This window comes from Saccostrea cucullata, unplaced genomic scaffold, assembly GCF_032062105.1.
Source record: "Saccostrea cucullata isolate Sc308-1 unplaced genomic scaffold, CSIRO_AGI_Scuc_v1 ctg141, whole genome shotgun sequence".
NCBI classification, from domain to species: Eukaryota; Metazoa; Mollusca; class Bivalvia; order Ostreida; family Ostreidae; genus Saccostrea; species Saccostrea cuccullata.
The window spans coordinates 363,761-387,729 of NW_026940735.1; the positions used below are offsets into that span (position 1 = coordinate 363,761).

A 23,969-nucleotide genomic window follows, 5' to 3' on the forward strand; every position below is an offset into this window, starting at 1 on the left:
TGCCATAGATTTGCATGAAAGTGAGGCCTTTCCCTATCATCGCATTATGTAATTATCATTAAGTAAAAACCAGTAGAGCTACAGTCTCAACAATGACTTCTTGTTTACAATGCATGCTGTGGCAACTCTGCACCATAACCTGCCCGCTTTCACATTTAAAATGAATTTTAAGGAATGTACAGTGAGAGTCCTAAAACTTTTTATAAATCAAAAATGGGAGATTTTCCTAAGGAAAAAAGGAACCAATTTTTAATGAGTGTGCATGGATGCATTTATATTGATGAAATTGAAAAATTGAGCAACGGAGGTTTTTGTTATGGTAATACTGTAAACCAGCTTTAATTCGCGATGACTTTATTTCACGATTTACTTTGGGTAAACTAGTTCGCGACGATTAATTTTCACGACCAAGGCTTTTTGGATCTGTTGTTAATAGACATAGAGGCTTTCAGGACCAGTTCGTGGCAAGAAATCTTCGCAATGAAGCTCTTGTGAACCTCTCGAAAATTTCTCGCATGCGATAAGAGTTGGTTTACGGTAATATGGAAGCAAAAATTTCAAAAGTTTCAAATCATGACCCCGTATTCATTTATTTGAAATTATCTTTTTTTTCTTGGTTTTACAATAATGTATGGTTATAGTTTTCAGATTTGTAATGGTGTCAAATTACATCCTGGTTTTTATTTTGCAGGGTCCACCTGGGAAATTTAGATGAATTTGTGACCACATCCTGCATTACGAAACTTAGTTTTCTCAGGGATCCTTCTCACAGTATGTTTTTCATGTGCTACAAGTATGATCTATCATAAATTTTTCTATTCTTTTCTAAGGTATAAGTGCATGGTACCCAAACATTGTTTTGGTGAATATAATTGGGGCCTTGTTCTGATGGTACTTTAAAGTGAACAATCCATCCAATATCATTTTGATGTCTGTAAATTATTTCCTCTCCTCTTGGCCTAATCACACGAAGCCATGAATAGTTGTATTGCATGTGATATGGAAACATTTTCTAAAGGTGTATAGACTCAAGTTGTTTAAACAAAAAAGATCTCCAGGGCTAGGTGGAGGCTACAATAGGATTTTAAAATTTTATAAAGGATACATTTTAGGATTGTTTTTAAGTTTTGTATGAGTTATTGGTGTGTGAATCACACAGACATATTTCATGAAGCGCTCTAGTGCTTCATGAAAAATATGCCTACATGCAAATCTGTGTGATTCACACACCAATAATTCAAACTAAACTGAAAAACACCCTTATATTTACATTTTATATGTTTGGGAGCAACTAAAATATACTCAATATTTGAATTTCTCGCTGCCCTATATCGCTGCAGACTCATTGTGACGTCACATTAACACACGTTTCTCCGTGTATATTTCTACGCGTGAGTATACACGAAAATGGTTTTCAAATCAGTTTCACAGTTAACTAAGTAGAAAAACACAGCAAATGTAAATATTGTGTATTGAATGGGGGGTGGGGGGTGTAATCTGCTGATGAAGAAAAACAGGGCCATAGTGACTCAGGTGAGAATTGTTACCCTGTTGTTTTGTCCTCTTTCAGTAAGGGTTTTTGTCAAATGTGAAATTTTACTTTAAAAAAAGAGATTTTTTTCAAATGATTCATTTGATACAGGTGAGGAAGTGAAGAACTTGATTGGTGACATTTTCAATAAAGCTCCTGACACAAGGCCACGTCTCTTGTCTTCAACCAGAATACGGGTCAGATCTCACTCTAAATCGTCGGTCCACGGCATTGTCCGGAGATCCAGGTCAATCCAAGTAGATCCAGACCAGGCACAAGGTAAGGGCAGAATATCTTAGTCATCAAGTAACTGAATACACTTGTAAAGGCTCAATGTTTTATTAGTGAAGTAGGCTATAATTTGATACCATCATTATTCTGTCATCATTTTATTTTCATGTTCATAAAGAAATTAGGGAAGATTTGGTTCTATTTATTTATGGTGTTGTAGTGTAAAATATATCACTTATTTTTTTGTGACGTGACCTTTGCACTTTGCCCTTTAGAGAGAGGTTCATCACAAATGTAAATATTGTATATTGTATGGGGGTGGGGGGTGTAATCTGGATGAAGAAAAACAGGGGCGTGTAAGTTTGATATGTACTTCATGAATGCCTCCATGTCAGCCAATCAGCATCGTCTTGTACCAGAGGAAAGGGAGAAAATCAGTGAATCAGGGGAGATTACCGTACTTTTAGTTATAGGTGATGAGTAACTGATATCAAAAACCTCAGTGTCTTCTGGATCTTGACTTTAATAAATCCATTACCTATGTAAAAAAAAAATAAGAAGGCAAATGTAATTTATTAAAATCCCTGATTTGTAGATTCTCTCCCTTTTCTAATATTACATGTATCACATTCTTTTGTTTTAATCTCACCTGACAGAGAAGAACGTGTACTGATATTGGCTAAACTTCCCAAAGGTGCAGTTTCAGGATTTTATTTAAAAGGAAAAATTTATATTTTACAACAGAGCAATAAATTGAAAATTCATAAAGTAACAAAAAAAAAGGAAAAAACTTCATGAGTCAATTAGAAAATATAATGTCTTAAGCAGAAAATTGAAACTATTATGCAAATGTAGCCATTTCTTGACGTGGATCCATAAATATATTGACTTCACAGAACAGTATATTGACCGAACACAAAGTATTTTAACGAGGCCCGATCTAGTTGATTTATTTTTAAAAAACTAATACAGTATCACAATCGTTTGTTGGTGTTGTGTAAACCCATTGCGACATATAAAATACGTAGTTGGATAGAATAAATCCAAATTTTGTGTTTTGACATGCCCCCTTTTCACTGCAATAAAGGCTACCTCCAATTTTCTTTTCATCTTTTATAAGAAGAATGAAAATTGCATGATATATGTAAAAAACAAAGAATTTCATCATGTATTTTTTTTAATTTGTAAATTTCTTTGTTTATTGAAGAGTTTTAGTACATGTATGTAATTGTGTATAAAAACACGACAAATGGGCCATATCTTGACAGTGCCCCCATTTGACTACAATAAAGGCAAGGTAACAAAATTTCATTCTAATTTTTCTAAGCATAAAACATACAAATATATTTCCAAGACTTCAAATTTTTTTATCATTCCTTTTCGTAATTTTCAACTAGATCGGGCCTCGTTAAATTTAAATCAATATATGAAAAATACATCAAATTTCTTTTAGGTAAAGTAGATCAATATTAGATGCATGGTCATCTCTTAACAATTATTTGATGGAGCCAAGAAAAAAGATTTGATTTAAGAAATCTTGATTATTGCACCATAAAAAGGGGGAGAAAAGCATGTATGATATTTACATTTATTATAATTAAGTCTTTTTTAAAAATGAGTTAAATCCTCAAAATATTTGGCATGAAATGAAATCTAACAAAAAAAAAAAGAAGCATATTCTTTCAGTATGAATTTTCTTTGATTTTATTTTTACAAATTAACTGATAACAAACAGCTATCTTAGGCATGATTGTTTCCTATAGTAACAACAAATATATATACAGCTAGATATTGTTCATGTATGTTTGATATATGTTGTGTGTTGTTTCTTGTCATTTCCCAAAATGTGCACAGCAAAAAGAGAAGAGTATACAGACCAGACCTAAGCTTTAATTATTGAATGTCTATAACTTAAGGTTTACATTGATGTGCATGATGATTTAGTACTCGGAAATGCACAAAGAGATAGCTGTAACGGAGTAAAGGTATTCGTGAAATAATTAATTAGTGTAACATTTGTTTTAATTGTCCTATGTTTCCTTGTTGAGCTTTACAACAGTCCCTGAAGAAATTAGAGAGAGGAATTGCTATCCCAGGTAGGCGGAGTCTAGCTTTCAATCATGCATCTTGTCAGCCAATCATAGTTTAAGTAGTTTGTGTAGTACATGTAACCTGACCAACCTCCTCATCACTTGATGCATTATGTTTTTTGTTGTTGTCATTTTAACTCTTCCACATTTTGTTGTGTGTTTACATTTTGTTCTTCTAAACCCTGTATTCCACCTTTCACAGGAAAGGCATCATACAAACATTGTTATATTCACTTTAATCCCTTGTCACTCAACATTTTGCCTGCATAGATCACATACTGCAGGTAAAATATTTTCTAAGAGACACATTTCTTTCAACTTTATTTCAAATCTGAATTACCGGTACAGGAAAATCCATAAACATCAATGCTTTACCTATAAACTTTGTGTGTTTTAGTAGTTGAATAATTATGTTACTCGGAAATGATAGCCTGCTGCATGAAGTCCTGCTTTTATATTTATGTATATACATATGCTAAAGATATGAAGAAGTTTTGATTTTGCAGATCAATTGTACATATTTCAGAAATGTGAATCCGCTTGGATTTTTATTTGCAAAAATTTGTAAGAAATTACTAGTAATTTTTTTTTGGTTGCAAAATATTGTTTTATTAATAGGTACATTATTTGTCAGGATAACTCCACCTATGATTTTTAAGATTGGAAATATTAATTTTTCATTATAGTTGCAAACAAGTACATATATCAGAGATTGTTATTGGATTTTGACTTCTGATTAATTTTTTAGAAAATGACATGTACCAGTTGTTAAGGGCATTGTTATGCAAAATTTGTTCTTAGGGTAAATTATAATAAATATTGTGAAATGCATCTCCATCACTACAGTTGTCAGAGTAAGGGGTTTATAATTTGAGAATTACCAATTCTATACACACAAAAGAAAACACAATTTGCTTTTACATTGACAGCTTTTCCTTTGTTTTCCTTAACTAGTAATATGATTGTAGTCAAGCATTAAAAACAGAACAGAAAACTCATTTTGTTCATTTGTTACTGCAGAAGAGTGACTTGAATTCTTGTCAATATTTACTGACAATAATCATTGATGTGGTGTGTATATAAACTATATTTTTCATGTTATAATTAATGGCATGATCATTGCTATAATTCCATATAAACTATATATAATTTTTAATAGGTGTTTATTTATGATATATATATAATTATTTTTATACCCCCCGCAAACGAAGTTTGGGGGGTATATAGGAATCACCTTGTCCGTCTGTCTGTCCGTCTGTCTGTGCAAATGTGTCCGGTCCATATCTTTCTTACGGAGGGACATTAGAATCTACTACTCCACACAAAGATTGCCCATGACCTAAGGGTGTGTCATGACCTTGACCCAAGGTCATTTGGGGAAGTTCAAGGTCACTGCAAGAAAAAGTTCATAATTCGTGTCCGGTCCATATCTTTCTTATGGATAAACTTGGTAGGTTCTCATTTCATGCAAAGATTGCCCATGACCCAAGGGTGTGTCATGACCTTGACCCAAGGTCACTTGAGGAAGTTCAAGGTCACTGGAAGAAAAAGTTCATAATTCGTGTCCGGTCCATATCTTTCTTATGGATAAACTTGGTAGGTTCTCATTTCACACAAAGATTGTCCATGACCTAAGGGTGTGTCGTGACCATGACCCAAGGTCATTTGGGGAAGTTCAAGGTCACTGGAAGAAAATTTTCATAATTTGTGTCCATATCTTTCTTATGGATAAATTTGGTAGGTTCTCAATTCACACACACAAGGACCTTGCCAAGTTCATTTGGGGAAGTTCAAGGTCACTGGAAGAAAAAGTTCATAATTCGTGTGTCTTTTTTTTGAATTAATTTTGGTAGGTTCTCATTCTACACAAGGATTGCCCATGACCCAAGGGTGTGTCTTGACCTTGACCCAAGGTCATTTGGGGAAGTTCAAGGTCACTGGAAGAAAAAGTTCATAATTCATGTCCGGTCCATATCTTTCTTATTGATAAACTTGGTAGGTTCTCATTTCACACAAAGATTGCCCATGACCCAAGGGTATGTCATGACCTTGACCCAAGGTCATTTGGGGAATTTCAAGGTCACTGGAAGAAAAATTTCATAATTCATGTGTGATACATATCTTTATTATGGAAAAACTTACTTCTGAAAAAACCCAGTGGGGGGTATTTTGTCCCGTTTGGACAGTTCTAGTTAATAATAAATAAATATTAATCTTTTTTCAGTCATATTGTCGCAAAAGCATGTTGAAACATATATGTAACATCATATTTGTGTATTAATTTACCAGAACTCTAGAAATAGATAAATTTATTATATCTCATTTATATTTTCCATTTCATTCCCTAATCAATTCATGACTATTGATTATGCTTTAGGAATCTCCCATTACTTTTTAGAGGAGTTAAGCATGTTGAATTCTTTGTTTCAAGATTCTTTAGCCATTTTAGTATTTACAAAGAATTGTTTAAAAATAGAATTATGTTCTTTCAGTTGTTATCTTGCAGTCATACATACTATAGTCAGTCTGATTTATTTTTATTTCCTCTTGCATGCTTTGATAGATAGAAGAGGAGCCGACCAATCACATACTGGTATGTCTAAAAGTGGAAGTACGCCAGGAATTCTGGGTATGTTAAGTCCGGAATTATCTCTGCCACTTGTAACCCTGATTTATGTTTACTAAAGTATTAAAATGAGGAAAATTGCATTTTAAAAATATAGTCTATTTAGTATGATTCATGAAAGACTGCTTCAATTTGGGTCTTTATTTTTAAAGGTTTGGAAATTTAAAGCAAACACCGTGCTAAGCAAATGGGGAAATTGACAAAAATAGAATTTTTGCTTGACAGTAAACTTTGTTCAATAATTTGCAGGTATTGGGTTTCAGAAAATTACAGGTTTTAGAACCTATAAAATCTATTTTCTTTATGAAAAAGAAATAATTGTCCCCTGGCCTCAGAGAAAAGTACTTCTTTACTTGTTCCTTCCTGTTGTATGTGAGCTTAGAAAAGTTTAACAAGTTACCATGTTCTCAAGTAACAAAAAATGAATATGCGTGGCAAGTCATTTCTGAATCATAACTCTGAAACAGAAAAAATTTTGATATCACACACTTGATAGTTGATAAAAGGATTGTGCAATGAAAGTAATATACCAGAAACATGAGCTTAGAACATAGCTACAGAACTGTAGCTCGATCTCTGCTTGAGAAAATTTGGACAGATACGGCAGAGAGCTACAGATCCAAGCGTTGTAAAAACCTTCGATTTACGCCGACGATTTTTTGTCGCTACTCTAGGTATTTATTTCTTGTAGTTGAAACTTTCTCTTGCTTTTAGAATTGCATCCTATAGTTAATCATATATTTAACTCTTATTTGTGATACTTTATTAAAGTTTATTTACATTTTAACGGTCTGAAACAGTCCTGTATATATATTGTAACATCGGCTTAACAGAGTTCCATTTCGACGTCCGTAACCACAAACAGCCATTTGTTAGCGTTGAAAGGTAAGTAAATTATCAGGAATTGAAGTTAAATGTATGATTAATTATTAAATACCATTTTTTAGAACAGGTTAAAGTATTAAATACCAGAAAAAATACCCAAAGTTAGCGACAAAAAATTGTCGGCGTAAATCGAAGGTTTTTACAACGCTTGGATCTGTAACTCTCTGCTTTATCTGTCCGAATTTTCTCAAGCAGAGATCTGAGCTACAGTTCTGCAGCTACTTAGAACATAACACTTTTAAACTGATTAATTATGAATAAAAGTTGCCAGGAATAAATTAGGTTTTCAGCTTTGCTTTAAGGAATGTATTTTTGACTGATATATATATTATTCTTTTTCTTTGTTCCAGTTCAATAATTATAACCTATAGTGCATGCATCCATTCAATGTTGTGGATATAGAAATACAGTGTAGTTCCATGTCACCTTTTTGTTTCATTATTGCTAATGAGATGGTAGAAAAAGCTAGAGGAGAGAAAAGACAAAAAGTTCAAGGGTCAAAAGATCAAAGACAATGTTGTAAATGACAATATTAACAGAGTAACATTACACCTTCAATTTCACAATTGTAGTTGGTTTTCTAGTTTTCCTAGTTTGCGTAGGAAAGAATTGAAAGGGGTCTAATTTTAAGCCCAAAGACTATCAAAGTAAAGATTGTAATTGAGTCTATCCAAAATAAACAGTGTTAAATGTTATGACAAATTAATCTCATGTTACATGAAAAGAGTGTTAGCAGATGAAAAGAGAAAAAGGTACATGTACAATATTTGGATCCAGTTTAGTGGTAAATATCTATAATGTGATTGCATATCAATTTAGCTGGTACTTTAGAAACTCTGTTATTGGAATACGGATAATTGATCATTTGTTTGGTATGAGGTTTTAGCCAACAAATACATGTTGAGGTGAGCTTTGTAAGCTTTAAGAAAACAATATATTATATGTAAGACTCCAAAGTCCGATGGTGATGCCACAGTCCGATGGTCTCGCCAAACCCTGATGGTCTGCACCAAACCCCGATGGTTTGCTGTCGTTACGGATGCCAAAGTCCGATGGTCACGCCAAAGTCCGATGGTGCGAAGAAACAATCAACGTTTATGACTTCACAATAATCTGACGTCAATCCTTGACGCCAAAAGCCATCACTTCTGAATTCAGCCTCGAATACAATTTTATTGATTAGCTCACCTCAACGAAGTTGGGGGAGCTTATGTAATACCCTCGGCGTCGGTGTCGGCGTCCGCGTCGGCGTCCCAGGTTAAGGTTAAGTTTTTTGGAGCAGTTTTCTTTTTAAGTACTTCTATGTCCTATATTGATTAGACATGCATGGAAGATGCTTCTAATGTGTTTCATTGTACCAGTCAAAGTTTCAGATGCTGCAATTTCACCAAAGGAATGACCAGGTTAATGTTTTTGGAGCAGGTTAACATTTTTGGTGCAGTTTTTGGTGTAGGTCTCATTTCCAAGGAACTATAAGCCCTATGTCGACCAAACTTGCATGGATGGTACAACTAAGGATGCACATTACCAGGCTTGCTTCGGATGCTGAATCTGAGCTACATTTTCCAGTTGAGTGAATAGGTTAATGTTTTTGGTGCAGGTCTTGTTTTCAAGCAACTATAATCCCTATGTTGACCAAACTTGCATGGATGATACATCTAAGGATGTACACTACCAGACTTGCTTCGGATGCTGAATCTGACCTACATTTTCCGGTTAAGTGAAAAGGTTAAAGTGTTTGGTGCAGGTCTCATTTGCAAGTTACTATAAGCCCTATGTTGACCAAACTTGCATGGATTATGCATCTAAGGATGCACATTACCAGGCTTGCTTCGGATGTTGAATCTGACCTACATTTTCGGGTTGAGTGAACAGGTTAAAGCTTTTGGTGCAGTGTTCATTTCCAAGATATAATGAGCCCTATAATGACCAAACTTGCATGGATGGTACAACTAAGGATGCACAATACCAGGCTTGCTTCGGATGCTGAATCTGACCTACATTTTCCGGTTGAGTGAACAGGTTAATGTTTTTGGTGCAGGTTTCATTTTCAGGTAACTATAAGCCCTATGTTGACCAAACTTGCATGGATGGTACATCTTAGGATGCATACTACCAGACTTGCTTTGGATGCTGAATCTGACCTACATTTTCTGGATGAGTGAAAGGTTAAAGTTTTTGATGCAGGATTCATTTCCAAGTAACTATGAGCTCTTTAATGACCAAACTTGCATGGATGATACATCTAAGGTTGCATGCATTCTACAAGGCTGGTTTCAGATGCTGAATCTGACCTACTTTTTTTTTTTGGATGAGTGAAAAGATTTAATTTTTATGCAGATTTCATTTCTAAGTAACTATTAGCCATATGTTGTGCAAACTCGCATGGATAATACATCTTAGGATGCATACTAATGGACTTGCTCTGGATGCTGAATTCGACATACATTTCCAGATAATGGACCAGGTAAAAGTTATGGGTGCAGGTCTATCACCAAGAAACTATAAGGCTTAAATTTAAAACCAAACTTGCCCAAATAATGCATCAAGGGATGAAAACTCTTAAACTAGCTTGCTTCAGATGCTGGATTTTTCACATTTTCGTGATACTTGAAGTTTTTATATAGGTCTATTCCAAAGTTTTAGATCAAAGTTTCATAAATTTTGCATTTTTTGATGTACCGGTACACTTTTTGTTGGGTAATTTTGTGACTTTGCCTTACTTAAAGACAACATTCGTTGAGGTGAGCTCTGTAATCTCTGATTACCTATGTTTTTGCTTATTGCTTGCACCTTCCAGAGATATTAGGATTAGTCCTCGCACATCACTTGATTGATTAGGGTTAGTCCTTGCATTGCACAACCCGAGAGATTTAGGGTTAGTCCTCGCACACTAGTCGAGTGATAAGGGTTAGTCTCGCACCCACGAAAGATACCTAGGTTATAGTTGATACACACTTTTCGAGTGTTTAGTGTTAGTCTCGCAACTATCTGAGAGATAAGGGTTAGTTTTCGCATTTATTTATACTTATTTTTAAGACCTTGGCATGGCGCGGCATTAAGAATTGTTGCAGTAGTACTATGATGTCATCAACATTATTTGTTTTCCGCACCATCGGACTTGGCGTGTCAAACCATCAGGGTTTGGCGCAGACCATTGGGCTTTGGCGTGACCATCAGACTTTGGAGTCCCATCACACTTTGGAGTCCTACAAATATATACTTGTGTATTTAAAAATTACTACCAAAATAGCAATTCATAGAAGAATAAGAATCTTTGTATATATGCATTCACGTATATATTGTTCAAGTTATTCAAAACACAATAACAAATAATGTGTGAGCATTGAAGAACAATAAAAATTTCACTTTGTTATAATTTAAAATTGATTGAATGTTCCTGATATGAGAATGGTTTCCTTTTTAGATGATTCACTGGCGAGACCCATGTCTCCCAGTCTCCACCTGAAGGGGAGTCTACACCCCCTACATTACAGTCACCACGCCCCCTCCTCATCCCCACAACTCTCCCATTTCTTCCACGGCCCGGGGAGCTACCCCCCAGGGAAGCAGGAGAGGATCAACATTGACGACCTAGTGGATCAGCTTAATAACACTGAAGTATTACATGAACAGGCAGATATCATCCATTATCTGTATCTTCACAGGTATGCCTACCCTTGGTAATCATTACTCAGCTCACTGAATTTAAGTTTCTGTTAACATTTCTTCTTTAAAATGGCAGCTTGATTGAAATATTATTCAGATGTATTCCAGACCATTTAAGACCTTTATTTTGGAATTACCGGTAACTGATACTTCAAAAGTCAAAACATGTATATATGAACACTTAAGTAATGACCAGTACAATAATACTAATTTAACATCAGTACATGTGTCATTAAATTGTGTGTTCCAATAATTATTGCACCATATTCTTTAGGTAATTACAGATTTAAATTTTCAGGGGTCCTAATTTTGAGATCAAAATTGATGAAAAGCCATGTTGTATCAAGGAATTATTGGTGGAACTTTATGAAAAGGCAAGTCTGAAATGTTATCTGCAAATTTGAATTTCAGTGTGCCACTGAAATTTTGATGTCATTCATTAAGACAGAAGTCGGGCAGATCATTCAAATTTGTGGTGAACAAAGATATCACCAATTTATTCTAGTAATGAACAAATATTTTTTCACAAGTTTACAAGACTTAGTATGTTATAGCAAGCATAAATTCTAGTATTGGATATCCAATTATCTATGCCTTCAACATTTTGAACTGAGCTAAAATGTTCCATGATCTTGGGTCTAGTGAACTTGTACCATTGACATTATGTACTGTAAACCAACTTTTATTCACGTGTGAGAAATTTTCATGAGATTCGCGAGAGCCTTGTCATTGCAAATAATTCTCGCCACGAACCAGTCCTTGAAGTCTACATGGTTATAAATAACAGGCTTGTTCATGAAAAATAATCGTCGTGAACTAGTTTACCAAGGTAAATCACGAAATAAAGTCGTTGTGAATAACAGTTGATTTACAGCAATCTCTTTATTTATGTTTATCTGAATTCAGAAGATTTGTATGATATAAATTTCAGGCTGGTCATTGGAAACACTGGGGTCTGGTCAGACATACAGCTGGTATGCTTAGGAAGAGGGTGGAGGAGCTAGCTCTGGTATGTTTATAACTTAAGACCTAATAGTCAATAGAGGAACTAGCTCTGGTATGTTCTTAACTTAAGAGCTAATACTCAGTAGAGGAACTAGCTCTGGTATGTTCTTAACTTAAGACCTAATACTCAATAGAGGAACTAGCTCTAGTATGTTCTTAACTTAAGAGCTAATACTCAATAGAGGAACTAGCTCTGGTATGTTCTTAACTTAAGACCTAATACTCAATAGAGGAACTAGCTCTAGTATGTTCTTAACTTAAGACCTAATACTCAGTAGAGGAACTAGCTCTGTTATGTTTATAACTTAAGACCTAATACTCAATAGAGGAACTAGCTCTAGTATGTTCTTAACTTGAGACCTAATACTCAATAGAGGAACTAGCTCTGGTATGTTTATAACTTCAGACCTAATACTCAATAGAGGAACTAGCTCTGGTATGTTTATAACTTAAGACCTAATACTCAATAGAGGAACTAGCTCTGGTATGTTTATAACTTCAGACCTAATGGTCAGTAGAGGAACTAGCTCTAGTATGTTCTTAACTTAAGACCTAATACTCAGTAGAGGAACTAGCTCTGGTATGTTTATAACTTAAGACCGAATGGTCAGTAGAGGAACTAGCTCTGGTATGTTTATAACTTCAGACCTAATGGTCAGTAGAGGAACTAGCTCTGGTATGTTTATAACTTAAGACCTAATACTCTATAGAGGAACTAGCTCTGGTATGTTCTTAACTTAAGACCTAATACTCAATAGAGGAACTAGCTCTAGTATGTTCTTAACTTGAGACCTAATACTCAATAGAGGAACTAGCTCTGGTATTTATAACTTAAGACCTAATACTCAATAGAGGAACTAGCTCTGGTATGTTTATAACTTAAGACCTAATACTCAATAGAGGAACTAGCTCTGGTATGTTTATAACTTAAGACCTAATACTCTATAGAGGAACTAGCTCTGGTATGTTCTTAACTACAGACCTAATACTCAGTAGAGGAAATAGCTCTGGTACGTTTATAACTTCAGACCTAATACTCAATAGAGGAACTAGCTCTGGTATGTTTATAACTTAAGACCTAATACTCAATAGAGGAACTAGCTCTGGTATGTTCTTAACTTAAGACCTAATACTCAATAGAGGAACTAGCTCTGGTATGTTCTTAACTTAAGACCTAATACTCAATAGAGGAACTAGCTCTAGTATGTTTATAACTTAAGACCTAATACTCAATAGAGGAACTAGCTCTGGTATGTTCTTAACTTAAGACCTAATGGTCAGTAGAGGAACTAGCTCTGGTATGTTTATAACTTCAGACCTAATACTCAATAGAGGAACTAGCTCTGGTATGTTCTTAACTTGAGACCTAATACTCAATAGAGGAACTAGCTCTAGTTTGTTCTTAACTTGAGACCTAATACTCAATAGAGGAACTAGCTCTGGTATGTTTATAACTTCAGACCTAATGGTCAGTAGAGGAACTAGCTCTGGTATGTTCATAACTCAAACCTGATTAGGCAGAATCTGTATTTTGTTTTTAGCTCACCTGAGCAGAAGGCTCAAGTGAGCTATTCTGATCAAAATTTGTCCGTCGTCTGTCGTCGTCGTCGTCGTTGTCGTTGTTGTCGTTGTCGTAAACTTTTCACATTTTCATCTTCTTCTCAAGAACCACTGGGCCAATTTCAACCAAACTTGCCACAAAGTATCCTTGGGTGAAGGGGATTCAAGTTTGTTCAAATAAAGGGCCAAGCCCTCTTCAAAGGGGAGATAATTATGAATTAGTGAAAAATTAATGCCATTTTAAAAAAATCTTCTTCTCAAGAACCACTGGGCCATTAAAGATGAAACTTATGTGGAATCATCCTCAGGTAGTGTAGATTCAAGTTTCTTCAAATCATGACCCCCGGGGGTAGGGCGGGGCCACAATGGCCGACCAAAGTTTTACATAGAAATGTATAGATAAAGTCATTAAAAATCTTCTTCTCAAGAATAACAAAGCCATGAATGGTCATATTTATATGGAAGTATCTTCAGGTAGTTTAGATTCAAGTTTGTTCAAATCATGACCCCCGGGGGTAGGGTGGGGCCAAAATGGCCGACCAAAGTTTTACGTAGGAATATAAAGGAAAAATCTTTAAAAATCTTCTTCTCAAAAAACTTTGGGCCAGGAAAGATGAAACTCATGTTGAATCATCCTCAGGTAGTGTAGATTCAAGTTTGTTCAAATCATGACCCCCGGGGGTAGGGTGGGGCCAAAATGGCCAATCAAAGTTTTACATAGGAATATATCGGAAAAATCTTTAAAAATCTTCTTCTTAAGAACCACTGGGCCAGAAAAGATGAAACTCATGTGGAATCATCCTCAGGTGGTGTACATTCAAGTTTGTTCAAATCATGACCCCCGGGGATAGGGTGGGGCTAAAATGGCAGACCGAAGTTTTACATAAGATTATATAGGGAAACCTTTAAAATCTTCTTTTCAAGTACTTCAAAGCCATAATTAGTAATATTTATATGGAATCATAATGGTAGTGTAGATTCTAGTTCATTCAAATCATGATCCCCTGGGGGGGGGGGGGGGGGGTAAAATTCAAGCCCCCTCCCCCTCCCAACCTCAGTAAACTTTCAGTTCTGATCTGATATGTGCTTTGTCCAAGTCGATGTGCTCAGGTGAGCGCTATGGCCCCTGGGCCTCTTGTTTAATAGAACTACTTGGGTAAATGCATAATAAGAATATAGGTGTTTAAAAACTCAATGTTTCTTGCAGTGGTTATTTAATATTTGTAAAATTCCATCATATTGATTAATATTACATCAGATACTTTTGTATTTTGGAGAATAATGCTTTTGTAGATTTTGTTCATATCTCTTTTGCCTAGTACGTTTGTAATTCATAAAAATGGTTGTCATTATTAATAGAGAAATTTCAAATTAACCACTAAGAATTTAAAAGAAGTCCATTTTCTTTATTTACTTGTAGGCAGCGACAGATCTCTTAGTTCGACAGAAGCAGTTATCAGTGGGTCTCCCTCCAGACAGAGAACGGGTCATTATGCGGTAATTAATAAATTAGAACGTAACATTCCGTAAATATGTAATGGAAAAAATTGCAATAAACAAAGATGCATTCAAAGCATATCATTCTTTTTAGCTAAAATTTGGAATGAATTATGCTATTTGATTAGCCTTTCAGCATTTGAGATTAATATTTTTAAGAGCATGCCTATTTTAAGTACAGTGTACATATTATTAAGAAATTCAGTATCAAACTTGTTAATTTGAATAATGCATTTAATTAAAGATGCATTCTACCAGTCTTGTTTTGATACTGCATCTGACATTTTCATCTGGATGAGTGTTCAGATGAAAGTTAATGAAGCAGGATTAGCTTTAAGTAGGATTTGAATGTTTTTGTAGACCACTGCCTCCAGATGACATGGCCAGTAGTATATTTGAATGTTTTTGTAGACCGCTGCCTCCAGACGACCTGGCCAGTATTATATTTGAATGTTTTTGTAGACCGCTGCCTCCAGACGACCTAGCCAGTATTAAATTTTAATGTTTTTGTAGACCACTGCCTCCAGATGACCTGGCCAGTATTATATTTGAATGTTTTTGTAGACCGCTGCCTCCAGACGACCTGGCCAGTATTATATTTGAATGTTTTTGTAGACCACTGCCTCCAGATGACCTGGCCAGTATTATTTTTGAATGTTTTTGTAGACCACTGCCTCCAGATGACCTGGCCAGTATTATTTTTGAATGTTTTTGTAGACCACTGCCTCCAGATGACCTGGCCAGTATTATTTTTGAATGTTTTTGTAGACCACTGCCTCCAGATGACCTGGCCAGTATTATATTTGAATGTTTTTGTAGACCACTGCCTCCAGATGACCTGGCCAGTATTATATTTCAATGTTTTTGTAGACCACTGCCTCCAGATGACCTGGCCAGTATTATATTTGAATGTTTTTGTAGACCGCTGCCTCCAGATGACCTGGCCAGTATTATATTTGAATGTTTTTGTAGACCGCTGCCTCCAGATGACCTGGCCAGTATTATTTTTGAATGTTTTTGTAGACCGCTGCCTCCAGATGACCTGGCCAGTATTATATTTGAATGTTTTTGTAGACCACTGCCACCAGATGACCTGGCCAGTATTATATTTGAATGTTTTTGTAGACCGCTGCCTCCAGATGACCTGGCCAGTATTATATTTGAATGTTTTGTAGACCGCTGCCTCCAGATGACCTGGCCAGTATTATATTTGAATGTTTTGTAGACCGCTGCCTCCAGATGACCTGGCCAGTATTATTTTTGATGCTTGTGGGGAGGATCTCAGTACTGCGTCCCTAACACAGGTGATATATGAGTTATAAAACAACTCTCAGACTGATGTTGATTGTAAATCTCTAACTTATATGATTTCCAAAATAATGTGTCTAACAAAGCTGATCTATTATCTCCAACAATGCGGATAATGTGAATCTGTTACACATAAATTAGAGAATATACAGTATCCTAAATAAATATGTACATGTATAATAACAAAGCTGATATCCTTAAGATAAACAAAGTTCATGTTGTCAATTTTGAAAAAAGTGGACATTGAATCTTTCAAATATATTTGATATTTTATGGCTATATTAACTTGAGAATCCTTCTCGTCTCTGCAAAGTTAAATACAGTATCTCAAATATGTTTTAAAATTTGTGAAATTCTTACTGGATTTTTTTGCACTTATATCTAAATTCTTTGCATTTATAGGAGCTGTTGATTTATCTTGCCATGTTTATCCGTACAGAACCAAAACTGTTCAATGAAATGTTGAGGCTAAGGGTGGGTCTCATCATTCAAGTTATGGCATCAGAGCTTGCTAGAACTCTCAAGTGTACAGGTAAACACACAAGTATAATTCAAGTTATGGCATCAGAGCTTGCTAGAACTCTCAAGTGCACAAATAAACACATAGGTATAATTCAAGTTATGGCATCAGCGCTTGCTACAACTTACAAGTGCACAAGTAAACAGTTTAACATCATTAAAGTTTATGGCATCAGAGCTTCCTAGAACCCTGAATTGCACAGATCAAACACGAAAATATAAAAAAAATTAATTCTGTTAGAAAGGGGAAAATCTGATGAAGAAGTAGACTTCCAAACATCATAAATAGTATCTAGATTATAAATATAGTCAAATCTCATTATATCAAACTCAATGGGACCTAGAAATAACTTTGAGATAGCTGAGGATTTGATAAACCTTTATTGAGTTCTAAGTTAGATTACCCAAGTTCAACTATATTAATGCAAATACCAAGTGGTATATTATTAGTTACACAGTCAGTTAGTGACCTAATACGGAGTCATACAGGGTGTGAAATGGAAATCCGTATTGGGCGAGGTGAAGCCGCTGAAGACAATCTTTTAAATATTAAAAAAATATATGTGCATATTATGAAAATATCAAGTTTTAATCCAATAACAATCAACATAAAATATCATATTAACAAGAAATTTTTAAGTTATTAAACTACCTACACAAACTGTTTCTTAGTCGCCATTTTTATTTACAATAACAATGCTTAGAACGGATTCGCGTGCCCGATTTTCATATTACTTCTTGATGGCGATGTTATACGGAAAATTTCAGGGCGTCATGTGATTAGCTTTTATCCAGTCAGTAATCTACAAATTTGTCTGAAGCGGGATATAAGTTTATGATGTATATTTTATAAAGAAATATAGATAAAATAGGTATACAATGTATATCAAAGATTTTGTTGTTATACTCTTAAAATGTGAAAATTACTGGTTATCATGTTTTTGAATTCAAATCTTATTTCCTGTGTGTTGATCATTAATGGCAGTATAATTATATATACTTACTGTGTTTTAAATCAGGTGATGAAGCATCCGAACACTTATTGAATCTCAGTCCTTACGAAATGAAAACCCTACTTCATCACATTCTGAGTGGAAAAGAGTTTGTCATCAATACAGGTATGTCTCACCATCACCATTACCATAGAATTTTATATGCAATGTACATGTAAGTGTCAAATATAATTAATGTTATTCTATTAATGATATTGCAGTCCAAAAGTTCTCACTGATTCTTGGTAACCTAGCTTTTGTTAAACTTTTACTGATATTTTATGTTGTTTTTGTGGCTGAAAATCTTGAGCATATTAAATAGGATCATGTATGTAACTTCATGTTATTATTTCAGACCCAGTGTAAACATTGATAGTTTTTAAAATATATGCAGACCTTTTTTATTTACAGTCAGTTTATAGATTTTGTATAATTTTAGTTTTCATTTTATGTTTTTGCAGTGGCATTTAATTGATTTGTATCTGAATTCTGCATCATGGTGGATTATTTTTTATTAAGTAGTCATGTACCTTGCTACAAGTTAAACCCTTTTGTTCTTTAAGTCATAGACATTAATTTTTACAATTTTTAAGGATCATCAAAAAAGAAGTCAAGGGGTAAATTAAATAATCAGAAATGAAATTGCATAAATATACATAATTTTGGCAATTTATTTTATTATAGCATAACTGATATCTGTTTCTGCAAATTTTATATCACTACATGTACTAACTGTACACATGTATTATGAAGTATACATGTATGATTAAGAACACAGCTTTACTAAAATGAGGCAAAATATGTAAAATTAATGCTAAATCATGCAAAAATAGATTTTGACAGTGTAAAATTGATTGTTAATTAATTCCTAAACCTTTTAAAACAGATTTTGACTGTGTAATATTGATTGTAAATTAATGCAAAATCCCTTGTAAACCAGATTTTGACAGTGTAATACTGATTGTACTGTAGAGTATTCATTGCCATGTACACGATGTGTATATTGCTTGATATGCTGCTTAAAATTCTGCTGTAGATTGTGTGCACACTTGTGTTCACCCCTTTGGGGTAGAAAGCCCTGGTGAGTCTGTGTGTCCCCCATTCTGAACCCCCCATTTTCTTCTACCTCTCATATAGCGAAATAAACATTAGAGCAATTACATTACTACTATGCCATAAATCAAATTGTTAGGAACAACCACATATTATATATTTGGAAAATAAATGGGGGGAAATCTCAAGATGTTTAAAAATATTTGAAGAAAGTACTTTGATTGTACATTTTACATTTTATTTGATTAAAGTAGTTATAAATACAGAAAATAAAGAGGGATTTAAAGTACTTGACTAGTTTTTTGATTGAGGAAAGTTTTCTATCATGATTAAATATAAATTAGTTGTCTTTGAACTGAATTCTAGTGATTTCAATTATGAGAACTTTTTCACATGAATCTGAAACATATCAAATGTTACCACATGTCATAGGCTAGTAATATCTGTCAGTAATTAGCACAAATGTCTTCTGGTCATCATATATGTAGAATTATACATATAGTTACAGTACTAATGATATATTGATAATTAACCTACACATTGTACCCCCTTGATTATGTTCTATTTCTACCATACAGTGGAGGTTGAACACAGGCATGATCCCTTTGGTAAAGGTTTATTTTTTAAATTTTACATCAGTTTGAAGTGGCTTTTTTTAGCTTTGGAAAAGCACAATAACTCAAGCAAGCAGGTTTTGAGTGTTGATAGAAAACTTATTTCTTACCTGGCTAAGAAACTTCTAATGCCAAAAAAGTCATATTATAATAGTCACTGTAATACATTTTCTGACTTGATATTCTCTATTATGCTTTGCAAGTATAGCTTAGGCTTACAACAAATGTGTTTAATGTGGTATATTTTTTAGGCTAAGAGGTTTATAATGAAGTACTTTTTATCCATTGAGACTAGTTTACAGGGTCTTTGAAGCTACATTTAGAATTAACTGTTTAGTAAATAACTGTATATGTAGAACTTTCTACACCTTGCTTAAATGTACATAAGACCATTCAAGACTCTCTTTGTTTAGCACCCGTCTATCAGTTTAGAACTTACATCTATAGTACCTACTTATATTCACAAAAAACACACAAGTCAAAAAATAAAACACACTTTAAAGCAATCCTAGTATCTTATTTTTCTAAAATCAACTTTAAAGTATATATCTTGCAAAATCAAAATAGTTATTGCTAAATATGTGCCTATTTGTCCAATTCTTGACAATTTTGAAAAAAAAAATGACAGAACTTAAAATATTTTAGAATCGGTTTTGACAAAGGAATGTAAATAACATGTATGCTTACTCATGTGTGACTGTAACTCCAAATTAGTTTAAATGAGTAACAAATAAAAATGAATTAACTTCTTACGAACATATATTGTACTGATTTTGTGTGTTTTTTCTTGATTTTGTGAGTGAAAACAAAGGCATACATGGATGCTAAACATGAACGGCCATACTAAAAAAAAAACACTAACATTATAAATATTTATGGAGAAGGGTAATGTAGATAAAAAATTTCAATAATCATATTCAAAGCAATATTGTTTAAGTATTGAATTCAGTGAATTGCAATGAGCATTTTGTCAATCTCAATTACTCAACTGTCATTTTGAGGAAATGTCATAAGATATTAATTGTTGAATTGTGTTTATTTGCTCCACTAATTAAACACCTCTGTAGAAAAATGGCAATGTTACATAATAATTAATATAAAATGCATAATTCTATCCAATTTTCTTTTTAAAAAAGAAGTAATAGAGAAGTTTATACTTTTATTGGTGTCATGTTAATATGAAAAGCAATCCATTGAAAATCACATTGCAGAAACCGCATTACCAAGTTTATTTTGAAACAGCTTGTAGATCTGATGATTTTGGTAACTTTAGAGTTGTGCTCTGCACCTGTATCTATACAATTATGTAAACTTTATTTTCTTACTTGTTGGATATAGACAATTTTACCAGGCTTTAACTTACACCAGCTACCATTGTATTTTGATTTAGAGCACACTAATGTAGAAGAAGAGTGCAGGTTATCAGTTACAACGAAGAATGTCGGAGACGAAGCCACAGAATTTGCCAAACTAAGTAGAAAACCACATTTAAAGGTTCATACCATTTCCTGTTTTATTTTTATGTTCAGGAAGACATGTTTTACTTATGATGACTTAATTGACAGCCATGGCTGACTGATGTCCATAACACAGGGGTGCTCGACTTGTTCGGAGGATAGCATCATAGCAAACATGGAGTTGTGGTTCTTGTAGAGATGGAATTTGTTTTCCTTGTATATTCTAGCTGTGTGTGTTTTGATTTCTGTCTTCTGTTAAATCAAGAATTCTGCATAAAACCTTTATGCACTAACAAGGAATATGTGCAGTTTATAGTAGAAAAAATATTTGTCAGTATGTAGGCTTACATTTCATTGGTCAGAAGCATGTTTTGGTTATTCAGTGTTCACTTTACCCTATTTTTGCTTTGCATGCAGTATATGTTCTTGCTCAGTTGGAATGTTCTCATTTCATTAATTAGTTTGCACCTTCATGTGTGGAAATGAAGGTTTCACCAAGCCTTGTTTGCTTACAATGGAAGCCACTTATTAATGTTTTTTAATTATTTTTTCACTCTGAAGAGAAAAAATCCAATTTAAGGCAAGGCCAGAGTTTGATTCTGGATGACAGAAACTTGTCAATGGTGAGTCACATGACCCTACTGTGAATGTCATGCATGACCTACTTCTATAATCAGTTCCTCAGCTTTGTCGTATTCACAGCACCCAACTCTTTTAAGTTATCAGTGATAAAGTCCCAAACATATAAACACACATTTCACATTTGTTTGTCATAGATAAGTGTTTCATTGACTGATAAGTCTCTGAACCCACCTTATTAAAGTCAAGAGGTCACAACTTTCATTAGTTTGTTACATGTAGTTTTATGTAGTATCTGTGGAGTGTCTTTTTTATGGTTTATCACAATTGATCATTTAGTACGGATTCCATCTCATGGTTGTGGTGATGTAGATATCTGTGCATGCTACAGTGGTAGGCCTTGATTATAATTCTAGCTAATATTGGAGGAAATATATAAATAGCCTAGAAAACATTGTTTTCCATGTAAAGGTATAGTTAATTTTCATGTTTTTCGTGATGTAAATGATTTAGTTTATCAAACATGCATTAATTATTCTTGTGTTGTATCATTTAATCTGTTGTATTGAAATTGTGGAGTAAAATTATTTTTGATTCTACTTAATACACTGTACAGACTTAAAAAAATGTAATTAGAGAAAAAAGTGAGTGGGGGGAGGGGGTATCTTTACTTACATTACCAGGGCAACTAGAATTTAATAAAAGCCATTGATCTCTACAAATCCAGTGAATGACTGCATTTACTGTGTTTTCTGTCTTAAGTGGATAGAAAGAATAGTTTGAACATAATGTTACATTTTTAAGAAATAAAGAAGCTCATTCTATGAGTGTTGAAAAAATTTATTTGCCTTCAAGACTTTGAGTGCCAGTATTTAAAAACTTACTGTAGGTTATTTCCATTTGTATAATGTGTGTACTTATTCATACTCATTAATTTGTGTATGACTATTGAGTACATGTACATATATTTACCGTTATTTTACAAAAATTTCAAACAGATGCAGAAAAGTATGCCTCACCTTGACCCCCATTCTCTGGAGAAGGAGGATGACGTGGAGTCAGACAGACAGGGTCAGTGGCTTCGTCGGCGCCGCCTGGACGGTGCTCTAAACAGAGTTCCTGTTGGATTCTATCCAAGGGTTTGGAAAGTTCTCAAAATGGTAAATAAATGGTGGAATCTGTACATAAAAGTATTGCACTTATCAGCAAATAAATATTGTCCCTACTTGATAACAAATCCAACTTTTTTTTGCTGGAAAATATGAAGGCCTGTGTTACCAAAAGGGTTCTGTGAATGTGATTGTCATTTGAGTTACATGTTGGGTTTGTTCAGCTGAGCGAATTTAGGTGTGCACTTGCCAAAATTCCCTATCTCTTCAACAGAAATGTTGATCTTTGCCCTCTTCAACAGGCCTCAGATTTAAACATTAATAAAAGACGTTATTCACACAGAAAGATGGATTAATTATTAATGAATATATATTGAAAGTCTCTGTCATTGACTACAATTAAAGTAAAATTCTGTGTTTTCTGTTCCTAGTGCCATGGACTTGTCATTGAAGGACATCATATACCACACAGTCTGACCAGAGAGGTGGGTTCCACGGTTTATTGTTCTTGACTGTTAATATGTAAAATGCATGTTAATTTGTTGTTATTTGCTGATATGTCAATCTTTTATAACCCTTTAAGATGACCCCTGGAGAGTTTAAGTTTGCATTACACGTGGAGATGGTGCTAAATAAGATCCCCCAGCCTGAGTATAGACAGCTGATGGTGGAGGCTCTGATGATTCTCACTATGATGACAGAGAATGAGAACAGTAAACTCTACTTCAACCAGCTGATTCAGGTGGATAAGATCGTCCATGTGGCTAATGGCATCTTTATTAAAGAACAGGTTTGTAAAGCAGTGTAATTAAGCTGCATATAAGTACATGTATGTAATGACCTGATATATTCCAACATGAACAGTCATACCCTATTGCAAGTACATGTATCTCAAATTCAAACATTGTCAAAATAAAATGATTAGGAACTTTTTTATCTGAAATATAAAAAATACTGTATAGGGGATTAACTTCACGGGTTGTAATTTTCGCGTTTTTCTCTCATCTGACACGATCGCGGTTTCTTGAATTCGCGGAATTGGTATGTAATAAAAGTTACCTCCCTTGTCTATATAGCATCATGTTAACGAGATTCATCAGCGTCATGTCTTTATTTCAACAGGGTAGGTAAATATAAAATTGTTGGATTAAATAAATAATTAAACAAGGGCAGGTATTGAAAGTCCTTCATTCTCAATGTCAAATGACTTTCCTATATGCTATTATGATGAGTGCATGTGCACC

General features: G+C 34.2%; 1 protein-coding gene across 1 annotated transcript in view; it reads left to right on the forward strand.

Annotated features, from left to right (window-relative positions):
* The window catches only part of LOC134256088 (probable phosphorylase b kinase regulatory subunit alpha), a 50,565-nt gene that overhangs the window by 25,475 nt on the left and 1,121 nt on the right, over nt 1-23,969 (forward strand). Inside the window, exons 18-33 of the mRNA XM_062738691.1 lie at nt 692-771; nt 1,643-1,810; nt 3,811-3,858; nt 6,416-6,481; nt 10,791-11,031; nt 11,331-11,406; nt 11,964-12,041; nt 15,018-15,094; nt 16,320-16,398; nt 16,805-16,934; nt 17,941-18,039; nt 19,545-19,574; nt 20,971-21,074; nt 22,615-22,776; nt 23,157-23,210; nt 23,309-23,515. Coding sequence (XP_062594675.1) covers nt 692-771; nt 1,643-1,810; nt 3,811-3,858; nt 6,416-6,481; nt 10,791-11,031; nt 11,331-11,406; nt 11,964-12,041; nt 15,018-15,094; nt 16,320-16,398; nt 16,805-16,934; nt 17,941-18,039; nt 19,545-19,574; nt 20,971-21,074; nt 22,615-22,776; nt 23,157-23,210; nt 23,309-23,515 — 1,699 coding nt within the window. The remainder of the gene's footprint in view (nt 1-691; nt 772-1,642; nt 1,811-3,810; nt 3,859-6,415; nt 6,482-10,790; nt 11,032-11,330; nt 11,407-11,963; nt 12,042-15,017; nt 15,095-16,319; nt 16,399-16,804; nt 16,935-17,940; nt 18,040-19,544; nt 19,575-20,970; nt 21,075-22,614; nt 22,777-23,156; nt 23,211-23,308; nt 23,516-23,969) is intronic.